The 23,782-nt window shown below is 41.3% G+C and overlaps 2 protein-coding genes across 3 annotated transcripts; one reads left to right on the forward strand and one right to left on the reverse strand.

Moving 5' to 3' along the window:
• Positions 1-1,478: 1,478 nt before the first annotated feature.
• LOC128255449 (uncharacterized) lies at positions 1,479-22,380 on the reverse strand. Of its 2 annotated transcripts, none has more exons than XM_052985053.1 (5): positions 22,332-22,380; positions 20,614-20,895; positions 17,097-17,186; positions 14,923-17,037; positions 1,479-2,580 (listed from the first exon to the last, which is right to left on the reverse strand). In XM_052985053.1, exons 2-5 carry the CDS (start codon positions 20,644-20,646, stop codon positions 2,368-2,370), a joined length of 2,451 nt encoding a protein of 816 aa, XP_052841013.1. In that variant the 5' UTR covers positions 20,647-20,895; positions 22,332-22,380; the 3' UTR covers positions 1,479-2,367. The 2 variants fall into 2 exon arrangements, with proteins under 2 accessions (XP_052841013.1, XP_052841012.1); XM_052985052.1 differs by having other exon boundaries at positions 1,479-2,586.
• Positions 10,757-12,747, forward strand: LOC128255450 (cytosol aminopeptidase). The gene has a single exon (XM_052985054.1). It carries the CDS (start codon positions 11,052-11,054, stop codon positions 12,633-12,635), a length of 1,584 nt encoding a protein of 527 aa, XP_052841014.1. The 5' UTR covers positions 10,757-11,051; the 3' UTR covers positions 12,636-12,747.
• Positions 22,381-23,782: the final 1,402 nt, after the last annotated feature.

The raw sequence follows: 23,782 nt of genomic DNA on the forward strand, positions 1-23,782 counted from the left end.
AAACTTTTCCGTTCCATATGAAGACTTATCTGCTTGACTGTCTGGGCCAGTCACTTAAATTAGTTAATGAGCTCTGCATGAGTTCGTCATGAAAAACCGAGGAACCTTAAAAACAAAAATATATGAAACTCAAAAATGCAAAGCCAAAGTCAGCAGAACAAATACAAAGAATAATGCCAAAAGCAATTTAAAGGTGCGGAGTCGGAAAGTGGCAAACAAATTGACCAAAGACAGAAACAAGCCAACAACAGAAGTAAGCGAGACTGAAATTTGTTTCTACAATTGTTGGCAACATTGAACTTTAAATGGTAGCAGAGCCACATGTGATTCCGATTCTCGATCTGTGTTTTGTTTTTGTTATTGTTTTTGTTTTTCATACATATTTCTGTATCTGCGATGACATCGAAACTGGAAGCCATTGGCCCGGACTCTCGGGCCAAGTACGTCACGGCGATGATGATGATGTTGATGATGGGGCATAAAAGCCATTGCGATCGATCGATTTTCCAAGCAGGCAAATTAATTAAACTACAATTTTTGGAGTACAAGCAATACAAATGGTTGAGAGCACCCAGCAGAAACACCTTGACCTTCGGCGGATGATAAATGGTTAATGGATGGGCGAAGATCGCAAGAAGAAATTTTGCTACAATTTTAATTAAAGCCAAACAAGACGGCGAGCGGATCAAAATTGGTTAGTACTCGTACCGCAAAGGTGACTGCACTTAGAAAAAAACTAATTGTCTACAATTAACTTATAAAGACTGGAATTAATGTGCTCTAATGGTGGTGCTCACCTTTGCTTGAAACAGTTTTTTTTTTCTCAAGAAGTCATTTATTTAAAAAAAAAGGGCAATAAAAAAACGCAATAAATTCTGATGAAGATTAAAATCTGACAAACCTATAATTAAATGTTGTAAAGGCTAAATAAGAGTAAATTTAATAAAGAACGTAATAAATGTTCATAGAAATAAAAATTCAACTAAATGTTAAATGTTTTAATTGACAAAATAAAAGTGAAGAAACAAATATCCTCATTAAATAGCTTAAGCGTTTTAAAAATATAGCTAGCTTATAAAAATGGTAGTAAAAATTGTGAAATAACTCGGATCTTGGTTAATCGATTGGTGTAAATGTTTTAATATACCTTTAACAAAGACATTCTTAGCAATCTCAAGGCCATTTTGCTAAATTTAATTAATCTAAAATATTATTCTGAGTGTGGGAAACAAAAGCCAAAACCATAAAAGGCCAAGCGGAAGTGAAAGGTCACTGGCAAGGCTTGAATAATTGCTCAGGTTGTGCGTTAAACGCACAATAACGAACATTTAAAAGTCAATTATGGAAGAAAAGGCGAACGGAGCAGAGCGCATCTGCCAATTCAATATTCGAAGGTTTGCCTCGAATCGATTCCGTCAGGTATTTCGCAGTTGCCTTGCTGAAAGTTGCTCAATTTGTCAGAGACCTCCGTTCACGCGTGTTGTCATTAATTTATTGATTTCACTTTATTGCACATCGATTAAACACATTGGTTGGCATTGTTTGCCTGCATTATTGCACTGGCTTCTTAATTTAAAATACATTTTTCCAGAGCTTAAACTAATTTGAGCAGTGCTCAAGTAAATATAAATGAGATGGAAATCACTTAACATCTAGGACAGCATTTGCACAAGAATAGAACAATCGTAATGTCATTATTTGGTATTTAGTTGAACGATAAAACAATGAATGACCATTTTAAGGCGTGTATTCTGTGTGTGGAATTTTGAATATTTAAATTGTAAATGGTGTTTTTTGTTATCATACTTTGCATGCAATAGTCTATGCTGAAATACCCGAAACTTGAATCTTTGCATTTTTGCTTTAAGATAACTCTACCTTAAAAAAATTCAACAAATTACATTCTATTAAAAAATTACAATATTGGAGCCATACATTTTTAGTTTATTTTAGAAAAAATAGAAGAAGAAATACTTTTTTCTTTTTAGCACTTATGCTTAAAAACATTTTTGATTTAAACTAATTTTGCACCTTTTTTTGTTCCTAAACCTGGTATAAATATAATTGGATTGAGTTATTTAAATTGTTTTTATCTTTAGTTATTCGGATCTGTTTGTTTCTATTAAATTAGAGACTGTAATTTTTGAAATTTATTTCCTTGGCTTAATTTGGCTACTTAATTCTTTCGCATAACGTGCGAAAACAATAAGCCAATTTAAAAACTTGTCGATGAGTCAATGAAAAAGGCTCGTTTTATTGATAAAGAGTCTTCAATTAACTGACATGGGTACATTCTTTGTTAAGGGAGAATATCTTATGGCTAACTTAACCTAGATTGCACATTAGGCCGCTTGGTTTAGACCAGATTCAATGTTTCGCGCCGCTTTCGAAGCTGACGTCCGCATGGAAGCCCGTATCGTCGGCGTGGTAGATTACATTCTGGATCCTTCCGTCCGGCAAGAGGATATGGTACTGGCCGCGTGTCACTCCGTGCAGATCACGATTCTGCTTGTGGCCAAAATCGTTGCCGGTATGGAAATCACGTATGCGATAACCGAACGCATACTTTGAGGCGTACTGCTGCAGCTGCAACGAAAGCACAAAGGGACATGGGGGGCGGGGCGGGAAATAAGTTAGTTATGTATTTGCGTAGATTGTTCAGTAAACCGATAAGTTGCATTCGCATTCACCAAAAGGGAGTGACTGGCACCAGTCCCTCCCATATGCACATTCAACACTGCTGCAGTGGCGAATTCGTGCGCATGCTGAAAAGTATGCGAGGCAAAATGCAAAATGCAAAATGCATTAAGCACACTGTCATGTACAGTGAAGACTGAAAGCGACAACTGGAAGACGCGCTGTGACAATTTTTACTTAAAAAAAAAAAGCGAATATATAAGAACATTTCGTGATTACAAAGGGGTTACAATGGTTTCTCATGCCGAAAGCAATTACTTGTTTAACATATTATTAATAAATGTTTTCAATAATTTTTTTGTGACCCAATTTTAGAACATTACAGAAAGACAACATGTATGCAAATATAGTATTATATATAAGAATAAAATAAAAATTAATTTATTTGAGCAGGAGCCTTCCAAAGCCTAGTTTCCTGAAAGCATTTATCCTATCGACTTGAAATTTAACACAATTAAATAAAATGTTGATAGATTTTATATTTAAAAGCATCGCACTGCATCGTGAAGGGTTCAATTATAGATTTAAGTAACAAGAAACGATGTTTGCGACAATGAACAGCTTTAATTTGGGGCTTTTAAACGACATGGGAAAATCAAAATGTAAATTATGTAATTTAATTACTTTTCAAGTAACATGTAGAGTGTCAAAAAGGATTACTTTATTAAGATAATTTTCGGAAATGCAATCCAATTGTGGTAATGCAAAGGCTGAAAGGATAGCAAGGGTATATCTCAATTGAGTGCAAAAGCAGAATTGGGTCTTAGCCGATTTCGGGGGCGGCCGGAGGTGGTGAGAACTGGGATTCGGATTGGGGAGTTGGGAGTGGGGGACTCGAGGTTGTCTGTCACTCGCAAGGTTCGGTTTGTTATGCATGCGATTGTAAATTGTATCGTAATGAAATTTGCAACAATATACGAGACCAGTCCCCGAGTCCCCGATCGAATCCGAATCTGAATCTGAATCCGAATCTGAATTCCCTCAAAATCTGTGGCATTCTGTATGCAGCTTGGCTGTCGTTTTGCTGTGTCCTGAACAATTTTGGCTTTGCCTTTTATTTGTAAGTACTTCGCATTTCAGCCAGATGAAAATAGAATAAAATAAGCAAGTGGATGTGTGCTCGCGGGTGTGAGTGTGCGTTTCCGTTTCCGTTGCCGCTCATTCAAATGTTTTCGGGATCCCGACGACAATTGTTGGCAACTTTCGCTACATGTTTTGGGCTGCCTCTGTGGTTTTTATGGCCAGGCCATAAGATTTGTGCGCTGAGGAGGGGGCGTGGCAAACTTTTTGATATGTTAATGAGTTGTAAATTAAGTTTAATTAAGTTACATTGTTGACTAGATTTAACTTACTAAGGGGAAATGTTATTTCGTGTGACAGAACAAAAGTTTTTCGTGGCTTTAGAAAATGTATAGACCTGGCAGAAGTGTTTTCCTTTGATTGCAAGCCTGATTGGCATTTGTTCTATGGAGTTTTCCCCCAAGAAAGGACTCGATTTGATTGCAGTCTGCCCTCTTCGTTCAACTTTTTACCGCCAACGCGTTAAACATAATTAATAAATTCTCTGCTCCAGCAATTTGCCAACATTTGCACTCTTTTTCATCTCCTAATGAAATGCAAAAAAAGTATTTCTGCGTTGGTAAGGGCTTCATTAGAAGCACGGCAAAAATGTTAATAGATTTCTATGTGTCTGGAAGAAAAAATAAGTGAAAATAAACCGCAACAGCGGATGAGTATGCAAATTTGTGGCTGGTGTCCAGACAAGATTTAACATTGTACTGCAAGGCTCTGCAGTTTCGAATTTCACTACCAGTTGGTTTCATTACATTGAACATAATTACATTGCAGATGAAACATGTCGGGGGCGGGTGAGTCCGAATGTTTGCCTGGAAAAAATGTTGGGCCCAGCGAAGTGGAATCCGAATCAGATCACGTGCCATATTGAACTGGACCCTTTTCCCGATGACGTGGCCAATTTTTTGCGCCCCGTCGCCATCAGATTGCCAAGGATGGGATGGATAAATAGATAGATGGCTGGCCAAATATGACAAAAGTGCCTCTGCGAGCCAAGTTTATTGCTGGATTCCACGGACACTTTTTTTGCATTTAACACGTCTCTGTTGGCGCTGGCTTTTAGCGAATTGTGCAGCGAGTCGAGTGCAAAATGCAATTGCAGCCCAAACTACGTGAGTTCGTTTAGTTGCGAGTGAGCGATCAGATGGCCAAAGTATGTCCAAATTGACATGCCGAGCAGCTCCAACTTTCTTTCATGGCGAAAAGCAATAAGCCATCGCCCCAGCTCCAGCTCCAGCTCCGCTGGTAACTTAATGCGCATTTCCGAGCCGCCGCCACCCACTTTGTTTTGGCCCAAAGGAGAATGCTTTGACATCGGACATCCAAGGCGTTGGCTGACTTTTATTTCTTTTAATTTGCATGTAATCAGCATTGTTACTGCCTGGCCTTGCCCCGCCTTTTTCCCCCGAAAACCCCGTGGCTTTGTCATTTCATCTGCGCTCATTAAAATGTTTTTGCCTTTTGTTTGCCCAGCGGCATTGGCCTGGCCTTAACCTTAACCCCACCAGTCCACCACCCAACCACCCATCGCTGCCCTTGTGGTTAACCCTTGCGGCCGGAGGGGCCAGGATGTTCATTATCCGTGGGTGTGGCCCAAATCATTGTGCGACTGGATTTCATTGTGATTTTCCACTTAATTCGATTTGTTGTTTGCCTGTCAGGTTTTTGCGGTTGGAACATCAAGAAAAGTTGACCAACCACTGACAATTATTAAGCCCCTAGGGCTGTCAATAAAAAATAACAAAAGCTGAGTCCATCAATATAAAACGTTTGCAAATAAAAGTTTGAAAAAAAAAAAATAACACCAGCGACTGACAACCATAGCTAGTTAAGTTGATATATTGATATAAAAACGGAACAGTAAAAACAAATATCTGACTATTGAATTTAAATTTGTAAATTAAATATTAAATACAATGCCAATAAAATTACATGATATAATATTGAAAATTTAAATTAATGTTAAATTTATAAGATTTAAAATAGTTCCTATTTGATATAAATGCATTTTACATTACATCAAATTACATTACATGCATTACATTTAAATTAATTTTCCGTATACTTAAATCAAATCCAAAAATAGTCAAATGAAAAATTCAACAATTTTGTAATATTTTCATAATTAAAATTATTAAAAAAAATTAAAGGGAATATATTTAAATTGAATACAAAATATTTGGGCTTACTAATCTTTTTTACCAGTCATTGAAAATTTTAATTTTTTATTAACAACTAATCATTTTCAAGATATTTAAATTAATAGTCTCTTTAGTTTCAAAGATTTTTATAGAGCAAATGAAAAACAAATATTTTAATTTCAAATTACATTTATTTTAATGAAGGTTGAATAAATAAAAATATTTTAAATGATACAAAAGTAAAGAATGGTATACCAACTGTCTTATCTCTTTTGCATATATTAGGCAAACCAATCAGTAAGATAAATTACAAGAAATTAAATTGGATAACAGACAGCATTAGATTTTATGGTATTAAATTTCCACATGACTCTAGTCTGGCGAGACCCCACTTAATCTCGTTCTTAGCCATTCAAATCGTTGCGTTAGCTACCCTCTTCAATTAGCTCATGATTTGCACTCAGCCGGAAAGGATTCCGAACTCCGTTCACCCCCCTTCAGTGCCATAACACTAATCCTTGTTGGGTAACTAAAGCCGCCCAGAATCCCCTTCCGATGGCTGTGCCCCCAGTGTGTTGCGTTTATTATTCACACAATTCGTTTAAGCGCTGCAAACACCTCTTACTGAAGCCCGAAAACCTCAAGGGACACAGGCAGAGGCAGAGATTCCTGGCCAGGAGAAAGGATTGGGTATTGGGGGCAGGAATGTGGCATGTGGCAGTGGCAGTGGCAGTGGCAGTGGCAGTTGCAGCTGCATGCTCATTTAAAATTGAACAAGAGTTGGGACCGAGGATGGTCAGCAACCGAGTCGGGCCAAATCGCATTTAAATGGAAATAAATGTTGTGTCCAAACAATTTACAAAAACCAATTTTACAATGTAATGCGTTCGGAGGTGCTCCACTGCCACTGTGCTTGTGGGTGTGGATGTCTGAATGGTGAGCTGGGGGCTCCACTTTGCGGTGGAGTGGGAGTGTGAAAAGCCCCATCAAGTGGAACGTGTTCAACAGCGTTCGTCAGGCAAATGGGTGTCCTGGGCTCGTTGATGCCACACGGCAGCCATTGACACAATTGCCACCGCCTTTCAACGAAACTTTTGGGCCACGCAATTATGACCGCTGCAGCTACAGCTCCAGCTTCAGATCCGAAAAGAGCACTGGTCGATGATTAGACGGACCGGCGGACCTTCTGCGAAAATTGTTGTATAATTTTCAGCAGTGTGCCGGAAAATGGTGAAAAATTTTAAATGCAACCACCACCGCTGGCCACAGTTTTTATGGCTCGCTTGTTAGCAATTTTCATTTTTCCAGCCAAGGGGCGGGAGAGGCGTCTCTAACCAAAATTGAGTTATCAGTTTGTTGGCTCTGCGCTCGGACTGATTGCGTGACAGCTGCTGCTCCTGGAACTCCTGCTCCTCCACATCCTTGTTATCCCCGAGAATCGGACCTGCAGGAGCGGCAGCTGACAAAAAAAAAAAAAAAAAGAACACCATCTAACGAAATGGCAGAGCAGCAAGAAAAATGTCAAACTACGTGATTTTTATGCGAATGTGACTGTCAATACGTTGCAAACATCATTGGAATAGGAATAGGAATAGGAATAGGAGTAGGAATAGCAGAAGCAATGGCATGGAGCTACATGGGCTACATATAGTTTTTCCCTTTCTGAGAGGGCCGGAATATTAGCCATCCCTGTAGTTGCAGTCGGGTGGCTGTGGTTTATTATGGGTAGCGGATGAAGTGAAGCTAATTTAAAGTCAACCATCGGTTCAGATGTGCTGAGGCAGGCTGGGGGAAATCGACACCAATTTTGGATGCCTTGTTTAGGGTTCTTTCACTTGCAAATTTCTTAAAAAGGAAAGCACACTGGAAACCCATCAATTGCAGGACAAAGGCACTCGGAGCACATTAGAAACACATGCCAAGGGGATTTCTTGGGAGCCAACCTTTCGCTGTGTGGAAAACCCTTTTGTCGAGTGATTCGCAATGCTTGAACCGAACTTATAATCCCCAAAAACATATGTTGTGCAGGGCTCCATTAAATAAAACTTAAATCCCAGGCATCCTCTTTTCAACACTTGCAAAAATATGTTGTGCCCCCACATTTGGCAACAAAAAGAAGAAGGCCAAAGAAAACAAGCAACAGCAAAGGGGTTGAAATAAAAATGAAATTAAAATATGTGAGTGGGAGCCAGAAAATATTGCACCTGCAGATGGCAAGCGAGAACACGAACAAACGCAAACATTTTACAGTAGGACTTGAATAGATAAAACTTTTATAAAAATAGGTTTATGTATAGTTTACTTAGATGAAATATTTAATTTTCATTTTTTTACTTTTAAAATTTTACACGACAATGTTATATTTGGCCGTAATAGTTCCTTAAGCGACATTTTAATGAAGAGATAATGAAGGTTATGTACCATGGTATACCTTTTTAAAAGTACATGAAACTTTTTAAAGTGATACAATCCAAATACGATATCCATTAATATACATTGATAGTTAAATTACACCCTTACTTTATCAAATTTTATTCAAAAGGCTTCTGTCAATATTTCATTCCTAATTTGATTTACTGGTTTGTTTCATCCTGTGACTGCTTTGTTTTAATTTAATTAGCATTGCCATGATTTTGGTTACTTATACTGTTAAGGAGAGAATTTCGAAGAAAAGTCCCTGTTCAGTTTATCCCAAAACAAAGACATCGACTCCTGTGGAATATGCATGTTTTGACTCTGATTTCAGCAATTTAGCCAATAACTATTAGTTAGCAAAGTCATATTAATCTTTAATATGAGCTTTACATTAACTAAAGTTTGATTTATGCAAATAATTAAGGTAAGAAAATAAATCAATTTAAAATGTAAATTCTTAGTGCTGGATTTTTATAATTTATTTAGTCTTTAAATTAAATTAAATTGATTAATAAAATGTTTTTGAAAAAATAGACAGCTACTAACAGGTAGTAACTCGTCGTAGTATTGAAAGTTTTTATTTTGTGCTAAATGGTAAAACCCAAAGCTCGTCCTTTGGAAGTTGCCCTGTATAGGGCTTGAGAGACTGAGTGACGACCATTACCGACCATTTCGACCACAATAAAATGACAAATGCCCGAAAAATCTGACCATGTTCGCACACGTTAGAAGGAGCAGCAGATGCCGTCAAACAAGTCCCATGACGAGCATTGCAACGGCATGTTGGCACGGCCACCTCCCCCTCTTTTGGCCAATCCGCCCCAGAGCGGCCTAAACTCCACCCAAACTTGAGCCTAACAAGTGTCGTTTGCCTGTCAGATACGGACGGATTGGACGTATTGGACGGACGAAAACCAGGAGCAGAAGGAGTAGCAGGAGCAGCAGGAGAAGGACAATGTCTGGGCATCCCTTTGCTGGCCCATCATGACCATCAGGCGGCGTTTTTGTGGGGTTTAACAACCAGACCGGGCAATGGGGCTTAGTCCGATGACGACAACTCCAACAACTCGTACAGGAACAAGGCAAAAGCCTATTAAAAATCATGCTAAACGGCAGTAAAACAATGTGTGTTTCAGCACCAGTTTCCCAGTTTCCCAGTTTCCCAGTTCTCGGCCAGTTTTGACTCCTTGTTTATTGGAGCTGCATGGAGAAGCCTTGGCCAACCCGGCTTAATGCGCATTAACGCCAAAGTCGAGAGCCGAGAGATGCAAGATATCCCCATTGCAATTTGGCAACGCCAATAAATAAAATGTAATCAGCTTTTGCACCCTCCGACTCTGTCGATTGAGAGTCGAATAAAAGTGCTGCCCGCTGCAAAATAAAATTCAGCTCGAAAACAATTTTAAGTAGATTGGCAGCGACTGAATGGAGTTAAGGAGAGGGAAGTTGTTGTCGACTTGCTTGAAAAGTGGTCCTCTTGGCCTCTTTGTGGCAATTGCATTTTGTATACTGCACGTCAACTCTCTACTTAGACGAAAAGCTTTTAAATGGCACTATTATACATACTTAGGGTTTTTTCAACACTTGCAAATGGCTTGTTATTGCCTTATTAGATTTACAAATATATGATTAATATTAAAAAATATAAATAAGATCACAATATCTAATCAAAATGTTTGTTTAATTAAGTAATCACTAAGAATTTGGGAAAAATATGTTGACATTTTTAACTCATGTCATTTTGAGGACTTAATAAAAATTGTATAGCTAAGTACATTGTTAAAAGAAACGTAGTACACCAAATTATAATGTGTTCTGTTAAAATATTTTCACTTTGATTTTCATTTGTTGCGGTTATTATTAATTTTAAATATGGAAATATTAAACAATTTTTAAATTTTTTATTTGATTTTTTTAATGTGATTTAAATATCTGAAAATGTAATTTAAGAAATAGGAATTATTTAAAATTTAATGTTTTCCACATATATTTAAATTTGTAATATTAATTCATGTAATTTTATATGCAATTGTACTTAATATTATAATTAAAAAAACATTAAATCCAATAGTAATATATTTATTTTTACTTTTCTATTTTTTTAATGAGTGTATATATGTAAAAACATTAATTTTGTCCTAAATTTTTATTACTGTTATAAAAAAAATTCTCTTCCCTTAACTAATTTGGTATTTTGATTAAATGTACTTTTGAGAAACTTTATAATAATAAATATATTTTTTTAAGAACATAAATGAAAGTGTAGGCTTAAAGGCTTTTGGAACAAGTTTATATTTTATGGTTGTGCGGGAGTTTACCAGCTCTTCGATTATTAGCTTCAGTTGTTGAAAGTGCAAAAATTTGGAATCAAGTTCTCCTTGGAATCGTTATGACAGGTGCCTTCCCAGCTCTGAGGCCTCAATATGCTCAGAATCATTTTAATTCGTACGCCGGTAGAGAACAGATCGTTCGTTTTAAAAAGTCCCCAGAAAAAATTTTTCGTTTTTGCTTTCCAAGTTAGTTTCGTTCTGTTTTCTAAACTTATTTTTCCGGTTTTCCTGAAAAAATTCGAGTGTGGAACCAGACGGACTTGTTTTAATCGCCCAAATTCGTAGTATTAGTAGCGTTCGTTGGAGGGGATTTTTGGAAACCCTAAACCGATTTTCGGAGTATCATAATATCCATATAGTCAAGTAAAGCAAAGCAAGCCAATAATAAGTCACCATGAACAAGCTTCGTCAGTTCCAATGCTCGTTGAAAGTCGCGAGTGCCCTGTGCAAGCCGCGAATCCTGTCCAGCGCCGGAGTGCGATTCTCCTGCGGCGAGGGCAGGGCGATAACGAGGGGCGTGGTCGTCGGCCTGTACCAGAAGGAGGGCGACAAGGACCCCAAGCTGACGCCGGCGGGCCAGAAGATCGATCAGCGGGTGCAGGGCAAGCTGATGAAGGCCATCTGCGAGACCAAGTTGGATGGGCGTCTGGGTCGTGGAAAGGTGTTCCACAACATCGACACGGAGTTCGCGGCTGTGGCCGTTGTGGGCGTGGGCCTGGAGGGGATCGGCTTCAACGAGCTGGAGATGCTGGACGAGGGCATGGAGTTCGTGCGAGTGGCCGCCGGCGTGGGCGCCCGTTCGCTGCAGCAGCAGGGCATCACCAATGTGCTGGTCGACGGCATGGACTATGCGGAGCAGGCGGCCGAGGGTTCTCAACTGGCTGTATGGCGGTTCCCAGACAATCTGTCCAAGAAGAACATGCCACTTGTGCCGACCCTGGAGCTCTTCGAATCCCCGGACCACGAAGGCTGGACGCGGGGCATATTCAAGGCGGAGGCCCAGAATCTGGCGAGGCGTCTGAGCGATGCTCCGGCCAACTGCATGACGCCCACCATGTTTGCCCAGGCCACTGTGGACGCTCTGTGTCCCTGTGGCATCACCGTGGAGGTCCGCACCATGGACTGGATCGAGGCCCAGCGGCTGAACGCCTTCCTGATGATCGCCAAGGGCAGCTGTGAGCCGCCCGTGCTCCTCGAGCTTAGCTACTGCGGCACGGCGCCCGACGACAAGCCCATCCTGTTTGTGGGCAAGGGCATCACCTTCAACTCGGGCGCCCTCAACCTGCGACCCTGCAAGGGCATGGACGAGTACCGGGGCAGCATGTCGGCGGCCGCCTGCTGCGTGGCCATGATGCGCTGCATCGCCGCCCTGTCGCTGCCCATCAACGTCACGTGCATCATCCCGCTGTGCGAGAACATGCCCTCGGGCATGTCCGCCAAGCCCGGCGACGTGGTCACCCTGCTCAATGGCAAGTCGATGGCTGTGCGGGATCTGGACAAGGCCGGTGTGGTGGTGCTCACCGATCCGCTGCTCTACGGCCAGAAGACCTATCTGCCGCGCCTGGTGGTGGACATTGCCACCCTGAACACTGGCGTGAAGAAGGCCTTCGGCGGCGGCGCCACCGGCATCTGGTCCAACTCGCACTACATCTGGAAGCAGTTCCAGCGTGCCGGCTCCATCTCCGGGGACCGCGTGTGGCGCCTGCCCCTGTGGCAGTACTACAAGAAGCAGGTCACCGACGAGCGATCCTTCGATCTGAGCAACAACGGACGGGGACTGGCCACCTCCTGCCTGGCGGCCGCCATCCTCCACGAACTGGTGCCCTGCGTGGACTGGGCGCATCTGGACACCCGCGGCACCGGGCTGCTCACCAAACACGGACTGGTGCCCTACCTCACCAAAAAGCGCATGACCGGACGCCCCACCCGCACCCTCGTGCAGTTCGTCTACCAAATGGCCTGTCCCGAAATGAAGTGAGGCTGGTGGGCTAGTGTGGTGATCAGTGCTGGACGACTGGCCGACGCAATATGCGGCCAAGTGTTATATTTTGTTTTGATATTTTCAAGTAAATCAAACTTTTCGGCGTCAAGTTGTGATAATTGTTTTGGGGGTATCTTAGCGTAGTGGTATTAAGCCTGAATTTAATGAAAAATAATCTTCATTTCTAAAGACGCCGTTGTCGGGTTGACCATTTTCAAAATTAAATACTTAATTATAAACTGAAACAAAATGTTTTTAAACCAATTTTTTCGAGGCAGACGCGATAGAGAATAGTATAATATATATAAAGTAGTATTTTTATACCAAATTTCAAATGAATAGGTTCAGAAGAACTTGAAATATCATGTCAGTCACCTAAAAAAAAGTACTTTCGAGTAAAACGCGTCTAAAGTTTAAGAAACATTTATAATTGTCTCCATAAATAATTCGAATTTTAAAAAATCTTTTAATATTTTTTAAATTTCTAGACTAGAATACCCCCTTAAGTAAAATACAAAATTTCTATTGATAATCTGGTAGCAGCGGTATTACGACATGGGAGTTTTATATCAAACGTATTTCGACTTAAAATATCATCAAAAGTCCAAAAGTTAAAACACAAATTTCTTCTTTAAATTGATTACGCCGCTCGTTCATTTTAAGTGCGCTTTTAATACAAATATGTACGTATCGATGTCTTTGGTGTCCTTAAACTCGCTATTTTGCGGGGTTACCCGCACCTGCTGTACTTTCCTTTCATTCCCCCAACTCAGGTGTGTCTGGTGGCTGTGCACACACTCTCTGCTCATTTCGCATTTCCAAGACACTTTTCGTGGCCTTTTGCCTGGCTGCGCACAAAGACGCTCCATTGCCCAGGACTTTTCCTTCTGGTTCGCCAAAGAAATACAGATAAATTAAATTCAGGAAACCCCAAGCTGCGCGAAAGTTTTTCCGCCAGTGAAAGAAAAATGTTAATTCCGAGACGCATGTGGAGTGAAGTGCATTTCCCTGGCACACGCTTCAAGTGCTTGAGGTTGGCCAAATGAATATATACCGTATCAGCTGCCATATATCTATATCAATTGGTCCAGACAGCGCCCCAAAATGTCGGGCCGGTACACATACACTTAGAAACGAGTATGAGTTTCAATTAATGAGTTACATTTTATGATGAATAATTCGATCTTGACCATGTTAATTAAATTAAAAGAATATAAAATAGTCAAGTTGCTTTTAATGAGTTTAACTTATTTGGTTTTTGGACAAATATCAAGATAAATTTACGTTTTTAAAAAAAATTTTAGTCGTATCAAGTCAAATGATAATTGAAAATATTTAGTTAATTTTTATCAATTTATATATGATCTGATATATATTTCAGTATTTTTCCCAAGTGTATTTGCGAGCTGCAGTCGAATGGATAGTACTATATAGTAATGAAAGACGAAGTCGTTTGCATTGCTTTTGTGGCTGTGTTGCCAGGTAGCAGACGATGGATTGAAGGAGAAATGGGGGGAACACTGGCTAACGACATTGAAAATGCTTGTCGAACTTGAAAATTATTCGATTAAGTGCATTACCGGCGAGACATGGATCGGCAATCAAACTGAATTGCACACAGAGCGGTTACTCGGGGGTAAGGTGGCTTTAAAAGGATGCACAGTGGAGCAGGTAGCAGGGTTGTGAAAGTGGATGAGGATGTGGATGTGGAAGTGGAAGTGAAGGTCCCTGCTGCAGGGAATTCCATTGTTGTGACTGCCGCAGTGTCGTGCAGTGGAGTGTCTATCCGTCTGGCACCCTGTTTGTTTGTCTGTGGCCGCCCCAGCTCGTCTTATTTATGCTGATTGTGTTTTTGCCTATGCCAATCAATGGGGCACGCTTTCGGGAGAGCGCTAAGCCTTTTGTCGAGCGCCCCAAGGTATGCCTTAATTTAATGCATTTGGGGCGGGGTTCCCTCCACGGTTTTACAGTGAAACTTCCACAAGTCCACCCGATATTAACATATTTTGGTATTCAAATGCTTTGGCATAAGCATAACAGATTTGAGAAAACTTTTCGACTTTGGTTGGTTTTAAAATAAAAAGGCAAGCGTTCAGTCAGGTATGTTCTACCATTTAAGCTTATTTACCTACAAATTTGTACATTTTATGACATCTTTTTTTATGCAACTATAACATCTAAACTTTTATTTACGTTTGTGAGGGAAACAAATCAATTGCAATCTAAGCCCAAGTATTGAAGGGTGATTAAACCCAAAGCCCTTAGGTCTGCAATCTTCACTCACCGACTTATCCTCTTGGCTGTGCGCAAAGTGCAGGCCATTCTCGCCCTTGTCCGCGTCCAGTTCCGCCGGCAGGACAGTGGCCACCAGTCCGTGGTGGTGGACGTGCTGCTGCTGGAGGTGGTGCTGCTGCGGGAGGTGGTTTTGCTGGTGCGGATTGAGGTGCTGGATGTGAGTGGCCACCGTGGGGTGGTGCACCACGTGCTCCACCGTTGTCACCGGATCCTCATGCACTTGGGCCACGCCCTCGTATCCGTTGGACAGGCCATGTCCGTGGGTGTAGTCGATGTAGGAACTGGGTGTGGGCACCTTGGAGGCCACCGTCGGCAGCTCCTTGACATCGTTGTTACCCGGCTCGATGATGGGCACATACTGCTTGGTCTTGGCCATGCCGATCAGGCGACCCGGCTGGATGCCCAGCGATCCATGGTCCAAAAGGGTTTTCAGAGTGGGTGCAACAGGAGCTGGAACCTGGGCCGGGTGGAACAGGATCGGTGCGGTGCTGTCCTGCGGCCGATCCACCAGCTGTTTGCCCTGCCTCTGCAACTTGGCCTGCATCTCCTTGGCCAGGAGATAGGTGAGGCCGTGGATCTGGTCATCCGGCGACTTGCCAATGAGCGTGGACAGCTGCTGGAACTCGGGCAGCTGCTTGTAGTGCTCCTTAAGGCCATCCGGCTGGGCATGGTACTCGATCTTGATCAGAGGAGAGGGCTCCTCCGGCTGGATTGCGTAGTTGTAGGACTCCAGGGGCTTGCCATAGATGGCGGGGGCTTCGGCCAGCAGGGGATCTGGCTTGGAGGGTCTGAAATGCGGCACAACCACATCCAGAGTCTGGGTGGGCGGTGGTGCCAGCTCGGCGGTGTAGGTGTGGTGCACTTCCTCCACTGCCGCAGTGGGCACTGGTGCCTCCTGGACCACAATGGGCTGGGATATTGCGGGAGCAGCTGCCACATAGGCGGGCTTGTAGACATACCGCAGTTGCTCTACCACCGGCACTGGTTGGATGTGCACCTGGACAGGAGCCGGAGCTACTGATGCCTCCAATGGCTTGTTGATGTACTTCACATAGTTGCCCAGAGGCTTGGCCCCATAGGCTACGGGCTTGGCCTTGTAGTGCTCGTAATCGGTCTTCTGGGCGGGAAGATACTTCACGTACGCCTTGCCACCCAATCCGTCCTTCATCAGCTGGCTGATGACCTTTTGAACTTCGTGGGGCAGGGCGCTGAGGGATTTCTTGGTCTTCACATGTCCAGAGGTCAAAGGTGACTCCTTGTAAACATACATCCGCTTGGTTTCCGCCGTGGCCTCACCCGTCAGTATGTCATTGTCCTCCATCCGAGAACTGGGTGTGGTCAACTGGGGAGATTGGGTCTTGTTCCGCGGCTGGGCTTCCATGGTCAGCAGGGTGGGCACAGCTTCGGATGACAGCTGTTTTCCGGCTCTTTGAGGCAAGGGTTTGGCATCCGCCAACTCAAACTTGATCATTTGCGGAGCTGAGCGCTTGGAGCGCTTCGTCTTGCGAATCCGCACCTGGAAAGGCTGCTTTCTAGCCCCTTGGGTCTTTAACTGGTGGAAATCAGGAGCAGATCTCGTAGCCTGACTTTGCAGATCCAGGGAGCGGCCCTTCTTAATCAGCTGAGCGGTCAGGGCATCGGGCTCCCTCGCATCCGTTTCTTGAAAGGGAATCATGTGGACCTTAAAGTCCGCAGGTTGCTGGGCGCCAATGACTGATCTTTTCTGGCGACGTGGTTTCCGTGATTTAATCTTTGGGGCCTTGGTGCTGCTTACAACTGGTAAGGGTGCTTGAGTTGTGCTGTGCGGACTCACAGAAGTGGGATTTTCCTTCAAGGCCCTGGCATGATATTGCCTTAGGATTTGCTTAAGTTCCGGGCTAGGTTCCACGGCATCTGCCAATTCGAAACGTAGCATTCTCGGGGCGGTGGGCAGTTGACGCTGCTCCCGTTTTATCCTGGAGTGGGATTGGGTCACCCGCCTCGGACTCTTATCCTCCTGCTGCTCGTTATACTGATTAAAGGCAGCCAAATATGTGTCCCCTGTGGGGTTATCAATTTGCCTCATGCTGCGGAAATTACGTTGATCGAAGTAACGCTGCATGTCCTGAAAATCATTGGGTTCAAATTTATATCGTTTTTTAGGTTTGGGCTTTCAATGTTTACCTCATATGTGGAAAAGGTTTCCAGAGAGGGCAAACGATGCCAAGTATACGCTGCTTGGCCGAGAGTCAAGATCACAGTAAGAAGCAGTATCTGAACAAGAAAAATAATTAAGTTATAAAAATATTGCCACCTCGAACTTAAAGTAAGCTGTGATTATAAGTTTAACTTATAATATAATAATAATCTTACATTTTTTAAGACTTGTTAAAGGGTGCCATGACTTTTTTAAAACTAGAGAAAATAGGTAGTAGTTAAAACTAAAAAATGTTGCTTTTAAGGCTTTAAAAAATCAAACTAAATATATTTATAATCCAACTAAAAATTACAAGATTCCAAAAGAAATTAAAAAATGTGGTCAAACATCGGATTTAAGATTTTTAACCTATACCGCAGAACCCTTGATATTATGGAAAAGTACATTTAGTTCGTGAAACATACCCTTTTGAAAAATTTTGGATTTTAAGCTTTCTTATAAGTTGTTAGGTGATGTCAAAAACGATCTAGTTCAAGAAACAATGCACTTAAATACGAAAGAAATTTATATAAATAAAAATTATTTATTTTTAGGTTAAGATTCGCTCAGATGTAAGTAAAATCGATAAATCATATTTGGCGATAATTTCTCAATGGAGCCAAGAAAAATAGTAATTTATGGCCATCTGCGAGGGTTGAACCAACTTTGGTTTATATGTATATGCGGCCGCCCAGACCCATAAATAATCCGTATATGTCCACCCGTCCACCTGCTTTTTGGTCGTCTGCCCACTTTCACTTTCCACCAAGCCGCATTTGGACGGAAGCTGCAGCTCCAGCTCCAGCTCCAGCTCCAGCTTCAACTGGAACCTGGCTCTGGCTCTGGCTCAGCTCGATTCTCGGCTCGGATTTGGACTCTAAAAAAAATAAACAAATAAAACGGGTTGCGCACGAGCTCTCCGCAAATGAAGTTGGGTGTTCGCCTGCCCGCCGCCACTTTCACGTCAACATGTTGAACTTGGCTTTTATGGCCATTAAACTCATCGATGTTCGATTTGAATTGCTTTTCTTGCACTCTCGTTTTACGTAAGACCAATTATGGTGTTCGAATTGGTTCGGCTGTGATGCAATGCCACCAGCTGTATCATTAACTTACATTTCGCGATGGACTGCGATAAGAAGTGGTGGAGATATGTTGGCGGATCAAAAGGAAATAGATTAAATCCAGCTAGTCAGCTGTATATTAGGCAAGTTTTAAAAGGGCCTTAAGCCAAAAAAAAAAAAAAAATTACACCCAGGGGACTTATCTCTCTTTCCAGCAGTCCTTTAACTAAGCCCATCGAGCTAAATCCAAATGAACTGTCAACGGTCGTTAAAAATGCAACCGCGTAAACATTTAACGGCCGTTAAAACTGCGCCTGAGTGAATTTTTATGAAGTTGGCACAGTCAACGGGCAGCGTCATACAGCCACGCCCCTTGTGCCCACATTTAAACCATGTGCCACGCCCCCATACGCCCACCCTTTGAGCCTAGTAACCTGGCCAGTGCATCCGCCCCACTCTCGTCTTTCCATAGAGAGTAGAACATTTACTCAACCTCAGTTGGGTTGCATAAAATTTTATGTGCTTTCTATTTAACACTTTTCGGTTTATTTTCCTGCCCCGGAAAAGTGTCTTTTCATTACAGTTGGAACATGCGCTGGATTCGTTTTAAAATTCAATAGAAAAGAGCGATAAAAATTGTTGCTATTTGCGTTCGTTTCTGTTTGCTCAGTTGGATTTTATGGCCTTAAAAGAGCTGCGAAAACTAGTTAACAATTCTTTTACGACCCGCTAAGAGGCAAAGAAACAACTCTTCTCACAGGACTTCTTCGTTCATCTGCATTCCGTTTTAAAAAGTTTTCGTTTTCGTTTGTTTTGACATTAGTTTGGAATTGAAACTTTAATATTTGCAGTGAAAGCTAAACTTTGATTAAATTACATTTTTCCCATTGGCTTTTGAGTTTTGCAACTGGCAACAAGATATATTTATTGTGCTGACAATTTAAAACTAATTTTATTGTTGCATTTGGTACGGTTTATTTTACAACACAACCAATAACAAAAGACTTGTTCAGTTAAATGAAAACAAGTTGCGTTTGTTCTGCACCGAGGTGATACAGTTTTAAAGTGATTTTAATGTTTTTTTGTGGCCTTATTACTTTTGAGTTTAAGGGAATTTGATCTTTTCCTAATTGAGTGGCTTTTGAATTTTACTGTGGGTCATACTCAAATTGTAAATCCATGTTTTACAGGTTTTTCCGACTCTTAAACTTAGAAACTGGTTGCTAACTAAAATATGAAACTCTTCGTGAAAATGGATTTAATATTATGTTATTCCTTAATGTGAAATATATGTAAGCTCCTGGACACCCAATCAATGTATCCATTTCTCCCTCTGGACTTCGTTGTTCCTTCTCGCTTTATTCCATGTCGAGTAGGTTGCTTCATTAAATGGCTTCTGTAATTGCTGTTTGGCCACAAGTTTGTATAATTGTTGGCTGCAATATGCGCTTACGGCATCGCCTCTTGTTGTATGCAACAAGGCGGAAAAACGTGGCTCAGACCAGCAGGAGAGTGGGCCAAGACCAATTCGAGACACCATAAGAAATCGGAGCGGAGCAGGCAAAAGGCACAGCTTGGGCTAATTGTTGGCTGTGGGAGTGGCAGTGGCTATGGCATTGACAGTGGGAGGTGGAAGGTGGGTGTTACCAACTGCTTGTGGCTGCAGCTGCAACGGCGGCAGTTAGAACCTGTTTGGTCTTTTTCTTTGGCCGAAACCCAAGGCAAAGTCAAGTTCAATGCACATAAAAGACTTGACTGGTCTAGAGGGGCGTGTATGGAGCACGGGGAGCATGGGGAGATGGTACTTCCTGGGCCACAAGGAAACTTGGCTCAAAAGAAATGCCAGAAATGGCCGCAAACTTTTTTCCATCCACTTAAATTGCAAATTTCCAGTTTCGATTGCAAATGTTGCTGCATTTTCCTTTCGTCCGGGCAGTTGGATATGGATTCCGATTGCGATTCGGTTAGATAACCACAGCGGGCCTTCATAAAGTCGAGGTCATAAAATCAACAGAGTTTTTCACAAAGCGAAACAATCAATGCCAATTGCGTAACGAATTTGGCCAAAAGACTTTGAAATATTCGCATACGGTGTATGATTTTAATGGCTGGTAATTAAATGGATGCTCAAAAAGTTGTGGCCCCAGACCCCAAGCGCCACTGTTGTTTCCTGGCTAATTGAAGTTCAAGTGCAATGAAAATAAATTATTCGCAAAATGTGCGTGCCAGGAAGGGGAGACCATTCCACATGGTCTGAGTGGATCGTCCATTTCCTGTCCACAAAATCGCAGCAGCGGCCGAAACTTTTCCCAGGCCCAGGCCCTGGCCATTTTCGCCCGAAGACTCTCCACTGGCGCTTGTTGTTTTCACGCCTCGATGGCCCTCGCAGTTGTCGGTTATTTATATTAAAATTTCAGAATGATGAACCCCGTGCACTTACCATTAAGGTGGGGCCGGCGCCGCAGATAGCCATTTTCCTTGGGTCGTGTCGGACGTCGGCGGAAGTTCGGCCAAATGAGGCGTCAAGTTGCACGTTGCACGTTGCGCGTTGCACGTTGCACGTTGCACGTTGCTCTTCCCGCGATTCCACAAAAGTGGCAGCTCAATTTGTAATTGTTGTTTAAATTTCTGTTATTCTCCCACGTTGCTTTTCTTTATCTTGGTATTTTTAATGCAAATTGTAAATGAGTTTTTCACCGTTGAACTATTTTGTTTGTAAAGCCTGAAAATGTTGCAAAAAGTATTTGTTGAATATAACAGGCAATGTCAGGAGTTAATTGCGAAAAATGCTTTTTAAGCTCTCGTCTCATTTTTCAGACCCCTCACGTTATTATCTTAAAACTGGTAATGTGAATGCATAACTTTGCAATTGTGCTCAGCGAAAAAAATAAAAAAATACAATTATTTTAATGTTTTGCCTGGAAATATTGCATAAGGGGTGAGGGTAAAAAATGTTGTTTGTAACATCTCAACTTAATTTCTTTAAGCTTAATATTTATGCTGCAATAGTTTAAAAGACTACATTCAAAAAACTAGGTTCCTTGAATTAAGTAAAACATGACCTTAAACGACACCCAGGGCCATTATGGCCTTAAACTTAGTTTTAGGTCATATACCACGTGATATTCCCAAATGTTGTATGAAAAGCACGACTTTAAGGCAATTATTCCCAAAATAAGGCCATGTTTTCTTTAATTCAAGGAATCTAGTTTTCTGAGTGTAAAAAGCAAAATGTGTGCTTAATATTTTAAGGCCATTTGAATTATAAATATTAGTTTTGCAACTTAACTAGCTTGGTTTCGACACCATTTTGAATTCAAATAACAAATTCTTTAAACTATTGTGTATTTTCAATTTGGTTTGCTTTTAAACAATATTTTTACAGGTAAAAACAAATAATGAAACTAAACAATTAAGGGCCGTTTTTCAACGACTTGTTAGGGTTGTAATCTGTAGAAAAAGATTCCAGGAAATCATAATGTACTAAACAAAAATTCGTCTTTTCAATGTAAAGTATAAATTTTGATTTGTCACACTTGAATACTCGAAAGGGAAAATATTAAACTTTACCAATAATGTTGTCGCTTCTTAAGAGTTTTCAGTTTGAATAACTTTAACATGATACTGAATAACTCTAAGTACTGATACTGAATATGAATTGAAACTAAACATCGTTCATTAATATGTTGAGCTTTGCATTCATTTATTTAACATACAATATTTTGTAATATTTCAAAAGAAATCGGATATGTTAAACTTGAAATTGTCACAATATTTGTAAGCCTTAAAAAATGTATTCCCTAAATAATTTAAATTCACAAAGTGCTCCACTCATAAGTTTTCACTTTTCCCACTTTAACTCAACAATCCTGTAATAGTTTATTATTCAACTTTTCTTTTATCGTTTATCTTCCTTGTATTGCACTTGTTATCAGGTATTTAACATTCTTGTTAGTCAGCACTTGTGAAAAATGTAATACAAGTTCTTTTTGCTAAATAATATTCTCATATCCTTTGCGGAAAAAAGCAAACTTTGACAATATCATTTAACTTTGTCTTTGAGCTTTGTTTAAACTTGCCCGTCGCAGTCCTCGTTCGTTTCTCATTTATTTAATGCGACTTTTAATTTGAGTTTTCGTTTCGTTTTGCCTTGTTTACTTTTGGCTGGAAAAACTGTGGAGGAAAACCGCACGCTTGCGCGCTGCTGCTGCAACTGTGCCTCGAATTTTCGCGCCACTTGAGTTTTGTGTGTGTTTGGGGCCGCGCAGTTTTCACGGAGACGGGCGGTTTGTTGTTGTTTCGCTTTTTCCATTTTCCCATTTTCCTTTGCCAGTCAGCACCAGACTTGGCCCGGTCTGGTGTGGAGTGGGGCTGTTGCATTTTCCATATTTCTTCTTTTTTGTGGATTTTTTTTTGTGTGCGGCATAATAAGCTGGTGATTAAATTTGCAACGCTCAGAAGGAAGTCGAATTTGGGATTTGTCGGGGGAAATGCATTTGCATTTCTAACTCTTGGGAGAAATTCAAATTGCAGACCCAATGAGTTGCTTGTAATAACTTTACTGGCGGCTTGTTAAATTTAAATGTTTCAATCTACAAGAATTTTTCATAATATAAATTTGCATTGATTTTGATGCTTTGCAATAAAGAGCATCCCATTTTCGCCTATTTAATTTGGAAAACACCGTCACCACTCACTTGCTATTTGTCTTTTGGCTGACTGCATTTCGAGCTGCTTTTTTTGCCATGGCTTTGGACAAGGCGTGAGCCAACTTTTGACCATCAACATTTGCACAATATTTGCTGTTGTTGTGCTGATGACAAAAATGTTCAAGTTTTTTTTATATCAGTGTGCATTTTTTTGTTTTTTTTTTTTGTTTTGTGTGCGTGCAACTGTGGATAAAACTAAGCTCAGTCGCGTCATGGTTGTATAATTAATTTATTAATGGCAACCAGTGAAATGCATAGCCACGCATTTCCTATGAGGCCCGGCCCCTGCTGATTATGTGATTTATAGGAAGAACTTATCCCCTTAAAGGGGGCGGCCCAGAGGGGGGGGAGTCCTAACCCCTGGGAAAGTTCAACAGCAGAAGTTATACAACAGGCAACCGCGACTCAAGCACGCTCTCCTCGATGCCACAAGTCACGCACGCGCTGCCGCTGATGAAGTAGCTGACAAATTATCTTTATTTTATTTTATTGCGGCCCATGGTGGGACTTTTTAGCGGCACTCCAAGTGCCGCCGAGGTCGGGCTATCTGGTTGAGTGCATCAAACCTGAGCCAGATGCTGAGCCGATTGGGGGATTTTTGGCTATGATTGGTGGTTACCGTAGGAGGGGCGGTCGGAGAAGGCGGCTTTTGGCACTTTCACATTGGTTTTTGCTAGTGTTGAAATTGAGTTATTAGAGGAAAGCCATGTAAGCGGGCAGGGGCGTAACTAAATTTATTAACGGGGGAGGCGATTATCCTTTATTGCAACCATAGAAAAACGGCATAGTAAAATTTAACATTTGTTTGTAAAATGGTTATTCAAAATATACTCGAACTTCAAATTAATTTAAAATAACATTGTAATGTAATTATTAACATTTTTAATTGGTTTATCCAAT

The sequence above is a fragment of the Drosophila gunungcola genome (assembly GCF_025200985.1).
Source record: "Drosophila gunungcola strain Sukarami chromosome 2R unlocalized genomic scaffold, Dgunungcola_SK_2 000011F, whole genome shotgun sequence".
NCBI lineage: Eukaryota > Metazoa > Arthropoda > Insecta > Diptera > Drosophilidae > Drosophila > Drosophila gunungcola.